This window comes from Dermochelys coriacea, chromosome 10, assembly GCF_009764565.3.
Source record: "Dermochelys coriacea isolate rDerCor1 chromosome 10, rDerCor1.pri.v4, whole genome shotgun sequence".
NCBI lineage: Eukaryota > Metazoa > Chordata > Testudines > Dermochelyidae > Dermochelys > Dermochelys coriacea.
Window position 1 is genome coordinate 84292963 of NC_050077.1, and position 13585 is coordinate 84306547.

General features: G+C 38.6%; 1 protein-coding gene across 4 annotated transcripts in view; it reads left to right on the plus strand.

Annotated features, from left to right (window-relative positions):
• Positions 1-13585, plus strand: part of SPG11 (SPG11 vesicle trafficking associated, spatacsin) — a 64555-nt gene that overhangs the window by 42583 nt on the left and 8387 nt on the right. For all 4 annotated transcript variants that reach the window (XM_038420009.2, XM_038420010.2, XM_043493483.1 and 1 more), the window contains exons 25-33: positions 1554-1826; positions 2082-2282; positions 2607-2714; positions 4981-5143; positions 5655-5869; positions 6298-7045; positions 7900-8042; positions 9473-9671; positions 10468-10605. In XM_038420009.2, coding sequence (XP_038275937.1) covers positions 1554-1826; positions 2082-2282; positions 2607-2714; positions 4981-5143; positions 5655-5869; positions 6298-7045; positions 7900-8042; positions 9473-9671; positions 10468-10605 — 2188 coding nt within the window. The remainder of the gene's footprint in view (positions 1-1553; positions 1827-2081; positions 2283-2606; positions 2715-4980; positions 5144-5654; positions 5870-6297; positions 7046-7899; positions 8043-9472; positions 9672-10467; positions 10606-13585) is intronic.

Below are 13585 nucleotides of genomic sequence, written 5' to 3' on the forward strand. Positions count from 1 at the left end.
CAGAAGTGAGGATTTCACATCCCAGCTATTGATAAGTGAGTTCTTGCCAGACAGGATGCTATCAAACTAAGTTTCCTTTTACATCTTCTAGGCACTTCCCTTTCTCTGGAGGCGACAGGCATCATCAGGACTGGATTCAGAGTAGCAGCCGTGTTAGTCTGTATTCGCAAAAAGAAAAGGAGTTCTTGTGGCACCTTAGAGACTAACAAATTTATTTGAGCATAAGCTTTCGTGAGCTACAGCTCACTTAGCTGTAGCTCACGAAAGCTTATGCTCAAATAAATTTGTTAGTCTCTAAGGTGCCACAAGTACTCCTTTTCTTTCAGGACTGGATTGTATCCTAATGGCCCAATAGCACCTTATTTCAGTGGGACTAGTTTGGGATGTGAGGAGGTGACCGGTCGCTTCCCAGCTTATGGCTGCCTCGGTTGCTTAGCCAAAGGCCTTCGCCAAAGCACAGGGCCTCAGACTGTCACAGTAAGAGAAGGCCCTTATGCTGGCAGACAGTGATTTTGATTCTCTCTTTTATACCTCTATAACTAGGCAAGTGATAGGCATACTCCTAAAATTCTTAGAGTACAGTCCTTTACAGACAGGCCTGAATATCTATATCCTAACAGGACCTAAAAAAAGTCAGGCTTAATTGTTTTTATTAAGCTTAAAAGCTTCTCCAGAAGATAAGAGTCTCCCTTCTAAGAAACAGCTGTGAACTGCAAATACGCTTCAAATATGGACTAGTTTAAAATAAAATCAAGGTTTTAAAATATATTCACACACCCAGTTCACTATCTATTGTATAATCAGCATAGTAACAGGTAAGGTTAAATTGATATAGCCAGAATTTCTGAAATATTCATAAATATATTTGCAATGTTTACTGTATGTAGAAGACACATACTTACTGTAGAATTTTTCAGTCTTGTTACACTATGTATATTATACAGCATTGCTATGATAATCTTTGGCAGCCCGCATATGTAATAAGAACCATTGTAGGTAACTCCCATGAAATTGGTAAGATTTGAACACACACATCTGGCACAATCGGCTCCTAAGGTATTTTTTCACAAATACTAGCATATTGTCTCTTATACAAACAATTCTAGGTTGGAATTTTCAAAGAAGCCTAAGAGAGCTAGGATCTCAATCCTGTTGCCAGTGGGGAGCTTAATTTAGGCTTCTTTGAAAATCCTACCCTGAATGTTTTCAAAATAGAAAAATATAATTAAGTGTGCAGTCACCTGCAAATAAACCTCAGGTAGCAACTTACTGAAAAATTCCTTTCAACGATATACCATCTATGCCAGGGATGTCATTGGGGCTGGAAATGAGTGTATGTTTTATGTAAAGGGAGGAATTTCAATATTTTATTGTGATACTGTATATTTCTAGAACACTTGCATCTGTAGATCTCCAGAAATATAACTTGTCAAATCAGTTTGATAAAATGTCTTCTGTGTTTACTTTTATTTCATGTACACAGTAGCTCCCCCCTACCCCCGTTGCTCTCTGAAAAATTTCTGTATGAAGATGCCTTTGATTATCTTTTCTAGGTCATTTCCATTCTTCAAGATTTCACTCCCATTTTGCAAGATCATTTGATGCTGGCCTTTGAGAACTTGCAGCGCTCTCGCTCTGATACAGGAGGTCATCACAACAACAACAACAGTCCGCTCAAGACTGAGCACAGGCAGAGCGAACATACAAGTGACCTCTTTCAAATTCTGTTGTGCTGTCAAGAAAGTCCCAACCCTGGGTGCTACCTTTTGGCTGAAGGAGTGAGGCACCATGCTCCCTTCTTGAGTGTCTTAGCAGCCTGTTTTCAGGTAAGAATTATTCAAAAGTGTTTCTCTTTTAGAGGTGTGGTGCAATACAAGGAAAAATCTACACATCTGGAGACCATTCAGAAAATTATTTCACATACTTATGTCAGAGGGGAAATATATATGTTGTATACACCAAGTATTCCCCAATTATCAAAATAATTTGATTAGTATGACACATTTCATATGATGTTTGACAGCTCTCTAGCTAGATTAAGTAATAAAAGAATGTCTCTGATTTTTTTGTCCATTTGGCAGGATCCCAACATTATTCACTGTCTCTGTGTTTGGATAATTACCTCTGTGGATAATGTTACTGCTGCTGAAGCAACAAACCATATTCAAGGCTCAGTAGAAAATCATGAATGGGATCTTCATGACCTTTCCGCCATCTGGAAGATGTTTTTAAGAAGACAAAAAAGTAAAACTCTCATGAATGGTTTCCAGCTCTTTCTCAAGGTAATGATTTACTTAGGTATTTTTAGCCTATATTTTTTTCTGTGTGTTTAGATCTCCTGTACTAGAGATTCTCTTATTTGCATAGAGGAGCTTTCCACTCTGTCTTTTAAATTATTTGCAAGATAATCCACTGTGCTACTTAGCCCTATGAGAAAATATTAGACTTGGAAAATAAACAGTTACAAACTTGCACATAATTTGTCAGGTTTATATACCTTTTTGTAAACAACAAACCAAGACAATCATTGTTCTTACACCGATTGATACAGACTTTCCATTTATTAGACAAATGGAGTTTTGTAACCTTTTTGCTTATCTTTAAAGGATTCCCCTTTATTACATATACTGGAGATGTATGAACTGTGCATGGACTATAAAAAATATAATGAAGCCAAAACCAAACTCCACAACTTCCAGACAAGTCTCGCAAATGTAAGCAGATGTTTTGTAAATGTCTTTACTTAGATGTTGTCATATTACAGTTTGATCTTTTCTGATGCCATAGGCTAAAACAAAGAAAAGGAGTCTGCTTAACATAATTCATGAGATGGTTTTGAAGTAATAGGTGTCCAACAACTCCTTCATCATTTCCACTTTGTGGAAAACCTGACTTTTGGAGTAAAAAGGAGCCAGTTGCTTGAATAAACTACATGCACTTTTAAATGAGTACATTTGATTTATTTAGGGCCAGATTGTGATACCCAAATTCACAAAAAGAAGTATCTTACTCCATGAGCAATCCTGTTGACTTCAGTGGGATTATATGATGGTTCTTAGGGTGCCCAGGACTGAGAGTCACCTTGATACCCGCCTGCCTCCAGTAAGAGGGAGACCTGCTTGTGCTTAACTGGTTGTCACCTTGCTGATACCTCCAGTCTGTTAACTCCGACCAGCTTGCTTGGGTGATTATGCCAGGTCTTACTTTGCCTTCCAGGTTGACAGTAGGTGCACTCACAGTAATACCAGGTCTGCTGTCCCCAAGTGAACAGTGCATACACCTGCCTGAATGATTCAGCTCAGGATTGGCTTCTTGTAAAATAACACGGCATTGAGACAAAGTTGTAGTGAAAACAATCATAAGTTTATTATCAAAGATCAAAATTTTAGAGATAATGAGTGAGGATAACGGAAACAGAAGGGTTATGTATAAAACAAAATCATATAATGATTCCTGGAAGCTAAACTTTAGTCTAAATAAGTTTATCTCAACCAAAATATCCTTAACAGCATTTCAACCAAGCCTGGTTGAGATCCTATTTTCCTTAATGTAATTGCACTGCCCAGTTACTTCCTAGGTGCAGGATAAAGGGGTGTCTTCCTGGTCTTCCCCCCAATATTCCCCAAAGTTCATGGTCTGTACTTCAGAGTCAGGATGACCCCCATTCCGTTGCAGTTTATTCTCTGGTGTTAGGAACATACTTTTTTTGCATACATAAGACTCCTTACATGGTATTTGTTTTCACAATGATACTAATGACCAGCATGATTCTGGCTTTTATTTAAGACCTCACTTGAAATTCTTTGGTGAACTAGAATGTACACATCAGGATATTCTTGTAACCCCCCTTGCTAGTGGTCACTGAAGGGTTCTTAGAGTCACTGATTCCTTCTGGTGTAAGGTACTATTTGTGGTGAGTAATGGTATCTCATTCTCCGGGCCTTAGTAAATAGTATTAATTCTAAAAATAAAGTGAAAATGATGGTGCTAATAAGGTGGTAACTTTCAGAGAAAATCTTCTTAGGCTAAACAGAAAAGGAGTACTTGTGGCACCTTAGAGACTAACAAATTTATTAGAGCATAAGCTTTCGTGAGCTATAGCTCACTTTATCGGATGCTCTTGAATATATTGGCGGCTTTCTGAAAAATGGAAGTTTTGGAAAGGAGCATCAAGATCACCTTGGTGCCAGCAGTCTCAAAGACCATGTTGACTTATTCTTTGAAAACAGTTGGGCCAAGTTACACCTAAGCAACACCATTAAGGCCCTGCTTCAGCAATTAGTGTCAGTGGGACTGAAGCACATGTGTAATGTTGAGCACATGCTCAAGTGCTTTGCTAAATCAGCAACTACATGTGGACAGAATTTGGCCCACAAATTGCTGAGACTCAAGCTCATAGAGGGAATATTTGGAATCATGTCTTTACTTGTTTTCTTTACATTGTCAGAGCTAGACATACAACAATTATTCCTGTTCTCCCCTCTATATCTCTTTGTTCTTCCAGTTTTCTTGGTTTCCTAGTAACTAACATTTCATGTCCTTAGTGTTGGTTGTTTTCCTTCTTGTGACTCAAGTCAAGGTTGGGCAGGTTGCTTTTCTTACTCAGCGCATCATGCTCTGACCCCATGTAGTGGGTATGTATATAAAGCAGATGAGATATGTCAGGGCTTCTAGTTTCTAATGAAGTTTTTTTTTCCTACTTATCCATGATCTTTCTGACATTTTATCTACTCAGTTAATACAGATTTTCAGGGGAAATTGCCAGAAAACTTGTCTATACGCACAGAAAGTGAACTATTTCCAGATTAAAATCAAGATATTGGTGATGGAGCAACACAACTTTTTGGAGCCACATATTGTATATTAGAATTGGTATTATCCAGTTTTCAGTGTGACCTGATCTAACTAGAAACAAGTTGTATTTATATTCACTGCAGAATATGCTTGTAAGAAACTTATTAATCCTTTTTATTTAAACAGCTTAAAATTGCAGATAAACCAACACCGTCAATAATATCAGTACCATGGCTGGAGTCACAGGCATTCTTTCTTCTTGAATTGATGATGCAGCAATGTAGAACACAGTATGAATTAGGAAAACTGTTACAGCTCTTTGCAGATATAGATAAACTTCTGCCTGATGGTAAGGACAATTTTTTCTATTTAGAAGGTCTGGTTGCTTTCACAACTTTGAAGTGTATAAGAATGATTTAAAAAATCTAACCCTATGAGAAGTGTACTTTAAAAATTACATGTTTTGCACTAATTTTATACTGTAGCTTGGAGTATGTTGCTATTTTTATGGAAAGAGGAAAACGTGATAAACTTTTATTGTAAATCTGCAGGTAGTATTATACTATAATATGAAGGAATTTCTGAAGCCAGAATTAGTTTTTTACAGAAAGCTGTGGAAGAAAATATAGGCTTCTTTTGGAGCCAGTGTGAAATTAGTGAAAAATGTATGGAAAATGAACAGAAATGTTCCAGTTTTAAACTGAAAATTCATTGTGATCATATGAAAACTTTAGTATGTTAAACATATTATACATATACTCCGTTCCCCACAGGCTTACATGTTGTTGAAAATGTATATCAGTGACTTCTTCAGTTAAAGAATAGTTGCCTTAATATTTGTACTGTCTCTTTTGAAACAGGCCCAGATGTGAAGAAATTGTGTGAACTCAGTCAGATTTTGAAGGATTCATCTATATCTATTAATCGCTCTATCCTGACCAGTTATGACACAGAATATTTTCAGAATGAATGCAGATCAGTTCTAGAGCAGCTGCAAGAGAGAGGATTGTTCTCACTGGCGAGGAAGGTTGCAGAATTAGCTGAACTGCCTGTGGACAGTGTGGTTATCCAAGAGGTATAGTATAGTTATCTAATGTTGTTTTTTACTTAAAGTAAAATGTTTACACAGTCAAGTTTCTTTTCTGGTTGTTAAACTCCCATATGTCTGATGGTATCAAAAGTGTTACTTTTCACCAACATGAGGATGCCATCCAGAAGGACCTAGAAATGGCATGCATAAATTGCCTAATTTGAAATATTATTCAGTTTATCTGCTAGTCATCTAAACTTTTAGAATCCTGTGCTGAACAAAATGGTGATGTTTTGTTACTTGCTGCATCATTCTGTTGTTTTTATTTATCCAGAAAAACAGGTGTGCCTAGTACTTTAAAGACTGGGATTGTAATTCAGTATTGTGGTGTTCTAATATTGGTGCATATTTATTCAAGAAGTGAGAATTGTTTCTGTAGGATAAGTCCTTTAAGGCTTTTATGAATTTTGCAGGTACTTCAGGATTTACATCTCTTAAAGCACATTGGACAGTGGCATCAAAAACAAACTAGAGTTAACTTCTGGAAAAAATGTCATGATAGTTTTATGAAAAATTCCATCTCCAACAAAGCAGCATCTGACTTTTTCTTAGCTGAGGCAAACGTAGTGTCTGAATCTTCAGCTGATGAGAAGGTAAACACCATTATGGAGAAACATCTGCTGCTTACCTTGGCTGGCCATTGGCTAGCACAGAGTGACTCTGTGACCCTGGACAAATTGGAAGAAATAGAGAAACAGATCTGGCTTTGTTGCATTGCACAACAAACCTTAAATAGAAACGATGCATTGGTCAAGTCAAGATTTTCTCACCGGGTTTCAGTGAGTGGTGAACTTTCCTTTGATAACTTAGCTAAGGAGTTTTCCTTTTCAAAGCTAACTGCTCTGAATACATCAAAATATTTACAACTTGATGGTCTTGCATTCCAAGATATGTCTGAAAACATGCTGGATAAAGCTGAGGTAGAATCCCTTCGCTTTCTGATTGGACGTCTTCTAGATGAAGGAAGCATACATGAAGCCAGCCGTGTTTGCCGGTATTTTCACTTTTATAGCAGAGATGTTTCATTGGTATTGCACTGCAGAGCACTGGCCTCTGGGGAAGCTGATCTAAACAACTTACACCCAGATGTTAGAGCTATTCTTCTGGTGGGAGATACAGCAGATGAGAGAGACACGCCTCAGCCCAGAAGATTACAAAGCAGTAAGTAATCCTAGCAGTCAGCTGCAGACATTCGGCAAGTTGTCAGATTTCTATAGATTCCTCCTTAGTGTAACAAAATTAATTTCCCCAGAAATCTCTGGAGAATTTCTAACAACATCCCACACTGAATTTATATACTTCAGACAAGATTATTCTATAAACAATCTCATGTCATCCCTTGAATATCCATTCTTAATAGATTTGCAGTTCTTCAGCCAAAGTGCTACAGGACAGCAGAATGCTAATCTACATTCCTGCTTTTGGAATACAAATTTTAGATAAGCTTGAATGTAGTTTCTAGTGCTGCAGTGTGGGGAAGATTTTTTTTATTAATACATTTTTTCCCAATATTTGCATGTTATAAGGGAACATTGTTTTCTATTAATAGTGGAAAAAATAGTGATAACATCTTGTATGTCATCTGTATGTGAGTGTATGGGAACACAATCTTAGTAAAAATAATTCTATCAGCTAGAACTAGAATGTTTCTTGCTGGAATGAAATGTATTAATCCCATTTTGAGGCTGCAGAAAGATAGCTGAACATTGTCTGGGCTGCTTTATACACTTGTATTCAGATGGTTTTAAGAAATTCACAGCTGATGATGTATTTGATAATACTGTGTTGTGTGGTGTTTATTTAATGATGCTTATCTCCTAAAATCTTATTAGGGTACCTCTCCCATTCTTCACAAATACTGTGAGTTCCGTTTTTAAAGATTGAAAAAGTATAACACATAATATTTGCACTGATTCCTGGAGTTTTATTCTGGGTGTGATCCTTTGTTTTGACAAGCCCTACCCGTGTGGTTTTTCCTTTGAGATGCACATTTTCAGTATTCACTTTGCTTCCAGCCTCAAGCGTAGAAAATTGGTCACATGTTCTGGCTCCATCTCCAGATGATCAGGTTATTACCAATCTGACGACTCTAATAGATGAGTGTGTTCATGGGAGAAACTACTGCAGACAAGTCCTCTGTTTGTATGAGCTTTCAAAGGTATGTGTCTGGCAACATTTACCAGAACTATAATGTTGCTTGCCTCAAGCCATCCCACAGAGTTATGGAGACTAAAGCTATTGCGAGGTCACACAATAATTTACGAGGTACTCATTCCTGAACACTTTTGAGTGCTGAAACGAAAAATAAGGGGGATATTTATCAAATGGTAACATGGCCCACTACTCAGACAAATCCTAGATATGATCAAGTATTGAAATGAACAAAACCCTTCCGATCTGTCATCTTACTTCATTAAGCCAAATTTCTACCTATGTCTCTTTAATTGACTTATTTTATCATGTGCTAAGAATAAATTGTTTGTTAGTCATTTTGATACTTTAAGTTTAAAAATTATGTTGCCTTCAGAAGGCCTAACATCAATTTAAAACCTGAGTGGATGACTGCAGCAGCAACAGAGATACAGTACAGAGGTATTCTGCAAACCCTCTGTTCTATGGCGGCTCTTTACTACAGGGACGTTTGCAGGTAGGCCCATAAGACTATGCAGATCCACCGGGCTAACCCCAGGGGTGGCAAAAGTAGTGGGCTACATCTGCTGCTGCTCCTCTCCTTTGTGGCCTTCATGTGTGGCTGTAGCCCAACTGCCCAGGTTGGGGAGAGGATCCTGCTCCAGACATTTTTCTCATGGAGCAAAACCACTAAACACGTTCTTTGTCCCTTCCCCAAGATTTGTCCCCTTAGTTTTGGAACATAGCATTTGCGCTGCTGGATCAAACCAACAGTGTATCTAGTCTAGTATCCTGGACACATCAGTGTCTACTTCTTCTTTCTGAGGGACTCTCTATCTTTATATGTAGTATTCATTTTAAGCTGGAATTTGCATCTTTTGCATTGAGGCTTTGGGATTATTTGGCGGTGAGAAGGTAAATCTGATCAGTGAACACTGTGGAATGATCTTTAGTAAAACAAGAAAATTCTAGCTCGTGAAAGCATGTTTTTTCTGTTTTGATACAGTCCACAATTAAGAAACAGGACAGCTGTTCAGCACACATTTACTTAAAGCAAAAAGTTAAACATGCATTAAAATGCTTTCTTGTATCAAACCCTTAGTAGTTAACATACACAAATCAATGCAATATTGATTGATACAAAGATGAGTTAGACCTACATCTGCTTTTTCACGCACAATTTTGAATAACCTTGCGTTGAGTTTTCAATATGATAGAGCTTTGTTGGTGAATACCTACTTTTATCATGTGCATTTTCCTCTAGGGCTCAGTGGTTTGAGCATTGGCCTGCTAAACCCACCATTGTGAGTTTAATCCTGGAGGGGGCCACTTAGGGATCTGGGGCAAAAATTGGGGAGTGGTCCTGCTTTGAGCAGGGGGTTGCACTAGATGACCTCCTGAGGTACCTTCCAACCCTGATGTTCTATGTAGCATTTTTTAAATGTGCTGTATTCTTAGGAACTGAATTGCTCCTACGGTGAAATATCAGCCCATGATTCTGAAAAGGTGCTTCGAGCAATCCTTTCATCCCAGCAGCCTGACAGATGCAAGAAAGCCCAGGTGTTCATCAAAACACAGGGTCTCCAGTCTGAAACTGTGGCAGAACTTGTAGCTGAAGAAATCGTGCAGGAGTTACTGGTATCTTCTGAAAGAAAAGGTGATGATAGTGGTTTGTTGTGTGTTTCACCTCTGCATGCACCTGAAGTCCTTTTAAAAAAAACTTTGGTTTGTAAATTGTGTGTGTGTAAAACACTTGCTGACTGTGTATATGTGGTAACTATAGTATTCAGCATTCAGGCAATACTTTGAAACTGTAAAGCTCTATTAATGTATTAAGTGTTGTTTGCTGTTTACCTTGTTGTATCCAGTGCTTTGTTGCTCTAATTAAGGCTCTTACAAACAAGACTTTTAATAGCAAAAAATGTGCTATCTGGGTTTTTTTTAAATAACAAGTCATGGCCTTTGTAACTCCAGCCATCCAACTTGTGAACAAGACTCCTCCATTAATTTCTTACAAAGGCAAGAATGGGAGAGTGGCCTGGTATTTTAAAGATTTTTTTTTTCCTGGCAAAATAAATGATATTTTTCTCAAAATAATGTGAATCTGTTTGAATTGTTTTCTATAAATGGGGAGGCTTTTTTTAGCTGTGACAAAGTCAATGTATTTTTGGATAAGAAACAACCAGTCTTAGTTGTAACAAACAATATAGCCGTGCAGTGGGTTTGTATTGGATTGATCGGGCAAAGAAAAGATGTGTGACTTTTAGACATGAATGACTGGACTAAAAGGGCCCTCTTGGATTATTTAGTTCCAGCCCCTGCATCAGGCAGAAAGAGGATACGCTGTTTTCCATAAACGTAGCTCACCTTTCCTCCAAGAACAATTAGTGTTTGTAACATAACTGTCTGTCTCTCTCTCTCTCTCTCTCTCTCTCTCTCTCACATATGCACAGGGCAAAAGCAGATTGTGAACCCAGCAGATGAGACTCAAGCATTCCTAGAGCTGGCCAAATTATGCAAGGATCATACACTGGTTGGCATGAAGTTATTGGATAAAATTTCATCTGTACCCTGTGGGGAATTATCTTGCAGTAAGTAAATAGCAAATAATACTATATGTAACTAGCATTATAATAACATTGGCTATTTTGGGCTCTGTATTACATCATGAAGCGTTTGGAGCACTGGTGAGGGGAATATTCATTACTGATTTTTTTTTCTAAAAACACTAAAAATTATTAAAGAGAGATTTTTCAAAATGTATTCACAAGAAATAGATCAAAGCATAAGTACCTAGGGCATCCATACATGAATTCACTATTCCCTCTAAGACTGAAGAGGAGTTCTTGTACTGATAGCTTGGAAATTTCAAGTCAATAAATTATTTAAAGTTTTGTGGATGGATTTAGAAAAGTCTTCTGGCCAAATTCTTAGGAAAGTGATTTAACAGCCTGATATTTTACATATTTCTTTGTTAAATATTTATAGGTTGTCTTTGGCTAAAACTTCACTCCTGTTGTATAGCTGTCCATTCATGGACATGGTGTAATTACGCTTACAAAATGCAGCTCAGATACTTTTGGTAGCCAGCCAGCAGTGGCTAAGTAGGGTTCTTTATAATACCGAAAATGTCCCTCTGAGAAAAAGAATTTTAGTGGTTTTAGTGAAAGTTCTCTGTCCCAAAGATTACTAAAATTAACATAGGTGCAACTGAAAGATCTCCGTTCATAGCCTCTCTAGTACGATGGGGTAATCTACAGCCTGAAAAGAGCTTTATTCAGAGACAAAATCTTGGCTAAAGTTAAGGTTGAAAGTGTGTTACAATAGAATCTGGCTAATTACACCCCCTCCCCCACACACACACTTCTTTTTTTAGATTTTTTTTTAAAAGAAAGCCGAATTTTGAGAATGAACAGTTAAAAGATCCAGACAGTTTTCCACTTCAATATAATCTGTCATCAGTCGCTTTTATCCCACGGGGCTTGCACTGTCACCCAACCTTTACTTTGCCCCCTTATTTTGGAGATACGATGTAGGACAAATGCCGTTTTCATATACTGATTGTTAAACGTGGGGTACAGACTTTAAAAGAAGTCTCAGGGAACATTCAGTTATGCCAGAGTTCCATAGCTTTTCCAAGTGTAATGTCTAGGTATTGGAATAGAACAACATTTTTATGAATGGAATGGGAACGAGTGATTAGTTTGATGTTCTGAAATGTGTTGATTACAGGCTGGTGAAGGTTTTTGTAAATTATGATGCACCTTGCATGTATTTGTGATTTATGTGGTGTAATAGCTAACATTTATAATGAGTGACAATGTAGCATGTGTTTGTTTGTATCGTGGTAGTGCCTAGGAGCTGTCATGGACCAGGATCCCATTGTTATGGTGCTGTTATGGTATATTAAAACCAATTCTCTATAGGAAAAAGAATTTCATAATATGCTAGTCATTTATTGTTTTAACTTTTTGAACACATTTTTGCACACCGTGGGGGCGTTAAGTTTGGGTCACCAGAGTAATTCCAGTGTAATGATCATGGATAAGTAAAATAACTTCCCATTTACTTTTCTGTATGTGCCTGGGGGCCTTCTTAGCTCTTCTTTTCCCTGGGGAGAGCATCGTCTTCCCCTGCCACCTGTTTATATCCCTGCTCTGAGTCCATGGTTAACCCTTTTCCCTGCCGGGTAGTTTCAGATGCAACAGTGAAGGACACTGTCACACAAGCCCGGATACATACATAAAATTGTATCTCCTCCCCTCCTCCACCCCACAATGTTTAATAAAGTAAAACACCAAGTCTTCTGCTTCCAGACCCTGCCCCATTAATCAGCCAAATGTGAATCTTTCATCTGTGCTCTAGTAAAATGGTTTATCTGCAAATGGATACATTTAATCCATTTTAAATTGTGGATGAGTGAACTTGTTCCATATCAAATCCCACCTGGTATATCAAATATATGAATGGTCTTTTCAAACCAAGATGCAAAACTTTGGATCTTAGTGTGGAAAAATGGACTTATTGCTACAGCACCGTCTCATGCTGGATATGATGCAGCAGGTCTTTATTTACCACTCCGGTCCTTCTGTGGTTTCTCTTCTCATGACTTGGCCCTCTGGCCAGGTCACTTCACAGTCTCTCCTCTTCTACAGTGTCAATGTCCCACATGGGCAGTGTCCCACTTGACAGGTAATTGATATAATGTCTTTCATTCCCCTAGGGCTCCTCTTCTGTTCCACGCAGAGTAGTGGCCCCACGGCTCCTCTGGAGACTTCTTACCAAACTCAAAAGCAAACACAAACTACAGTGGAAGCAACTTCTTCCCCCTCCCTTGCGCTTACATTTTTAATCCTGTGTCCCTCCCCCAACTCTCTATTCTTCTGCAGAATGCTGACTCTCAGAGTCCTGGGAGTCTTGTCTCTACTCTGGATCCTTCGTTCCTGTCTATCCCAAGGCTGTCTGCCTGTCAGGTGGCCTCTTCCAGGAGTCTCCTTCACCCTGATGCGCTCTCCCATCAGGGCCTGTCCGAGGGTATAAACGCCCTCCTGAAGCTCCTCTTCAGTTGAATGCCTCCTTGGGTTTTTTCTCTGTAGACCCAGGTCCTGCCCTTTTGTCAGAGCTTATCACTCAAACAGGCTTCACCCTGGTGGTTTCTGTCTCTTTTCAGGGTCCATTCTGTACTGCTCAGAGAAGGACTGCAGTTATTTCCTTCTCTCACTGTAGCCACCTCCTACTCTGAGTATCCTGTCTTTATAGAAATTATTCAGCTTCCCCCAGCTGGGACTCATCTTTAATTGGGCCTTGGCCACCCTCCAGGTGTAACCATGTGGTGTTAATTGGCCTGTCAGGCCCACATTAGCTCTCTCATCCCCTGTGTGGGGTCGACCCCATCACAGTTACCTTTTTAGATTGAGAACTGACCTGGTATGATGGTGGCTGGTCCATATGCTGTGCATTTCTCAAGCAGTCTCCTTTCCTTGTAAGGATTATATTCACCTTGCAGAGAATAATCCAAAGGGTCAGATTCTAGCACCAACTGGAAAACCAGACTGAATGTGTCCAGTTACA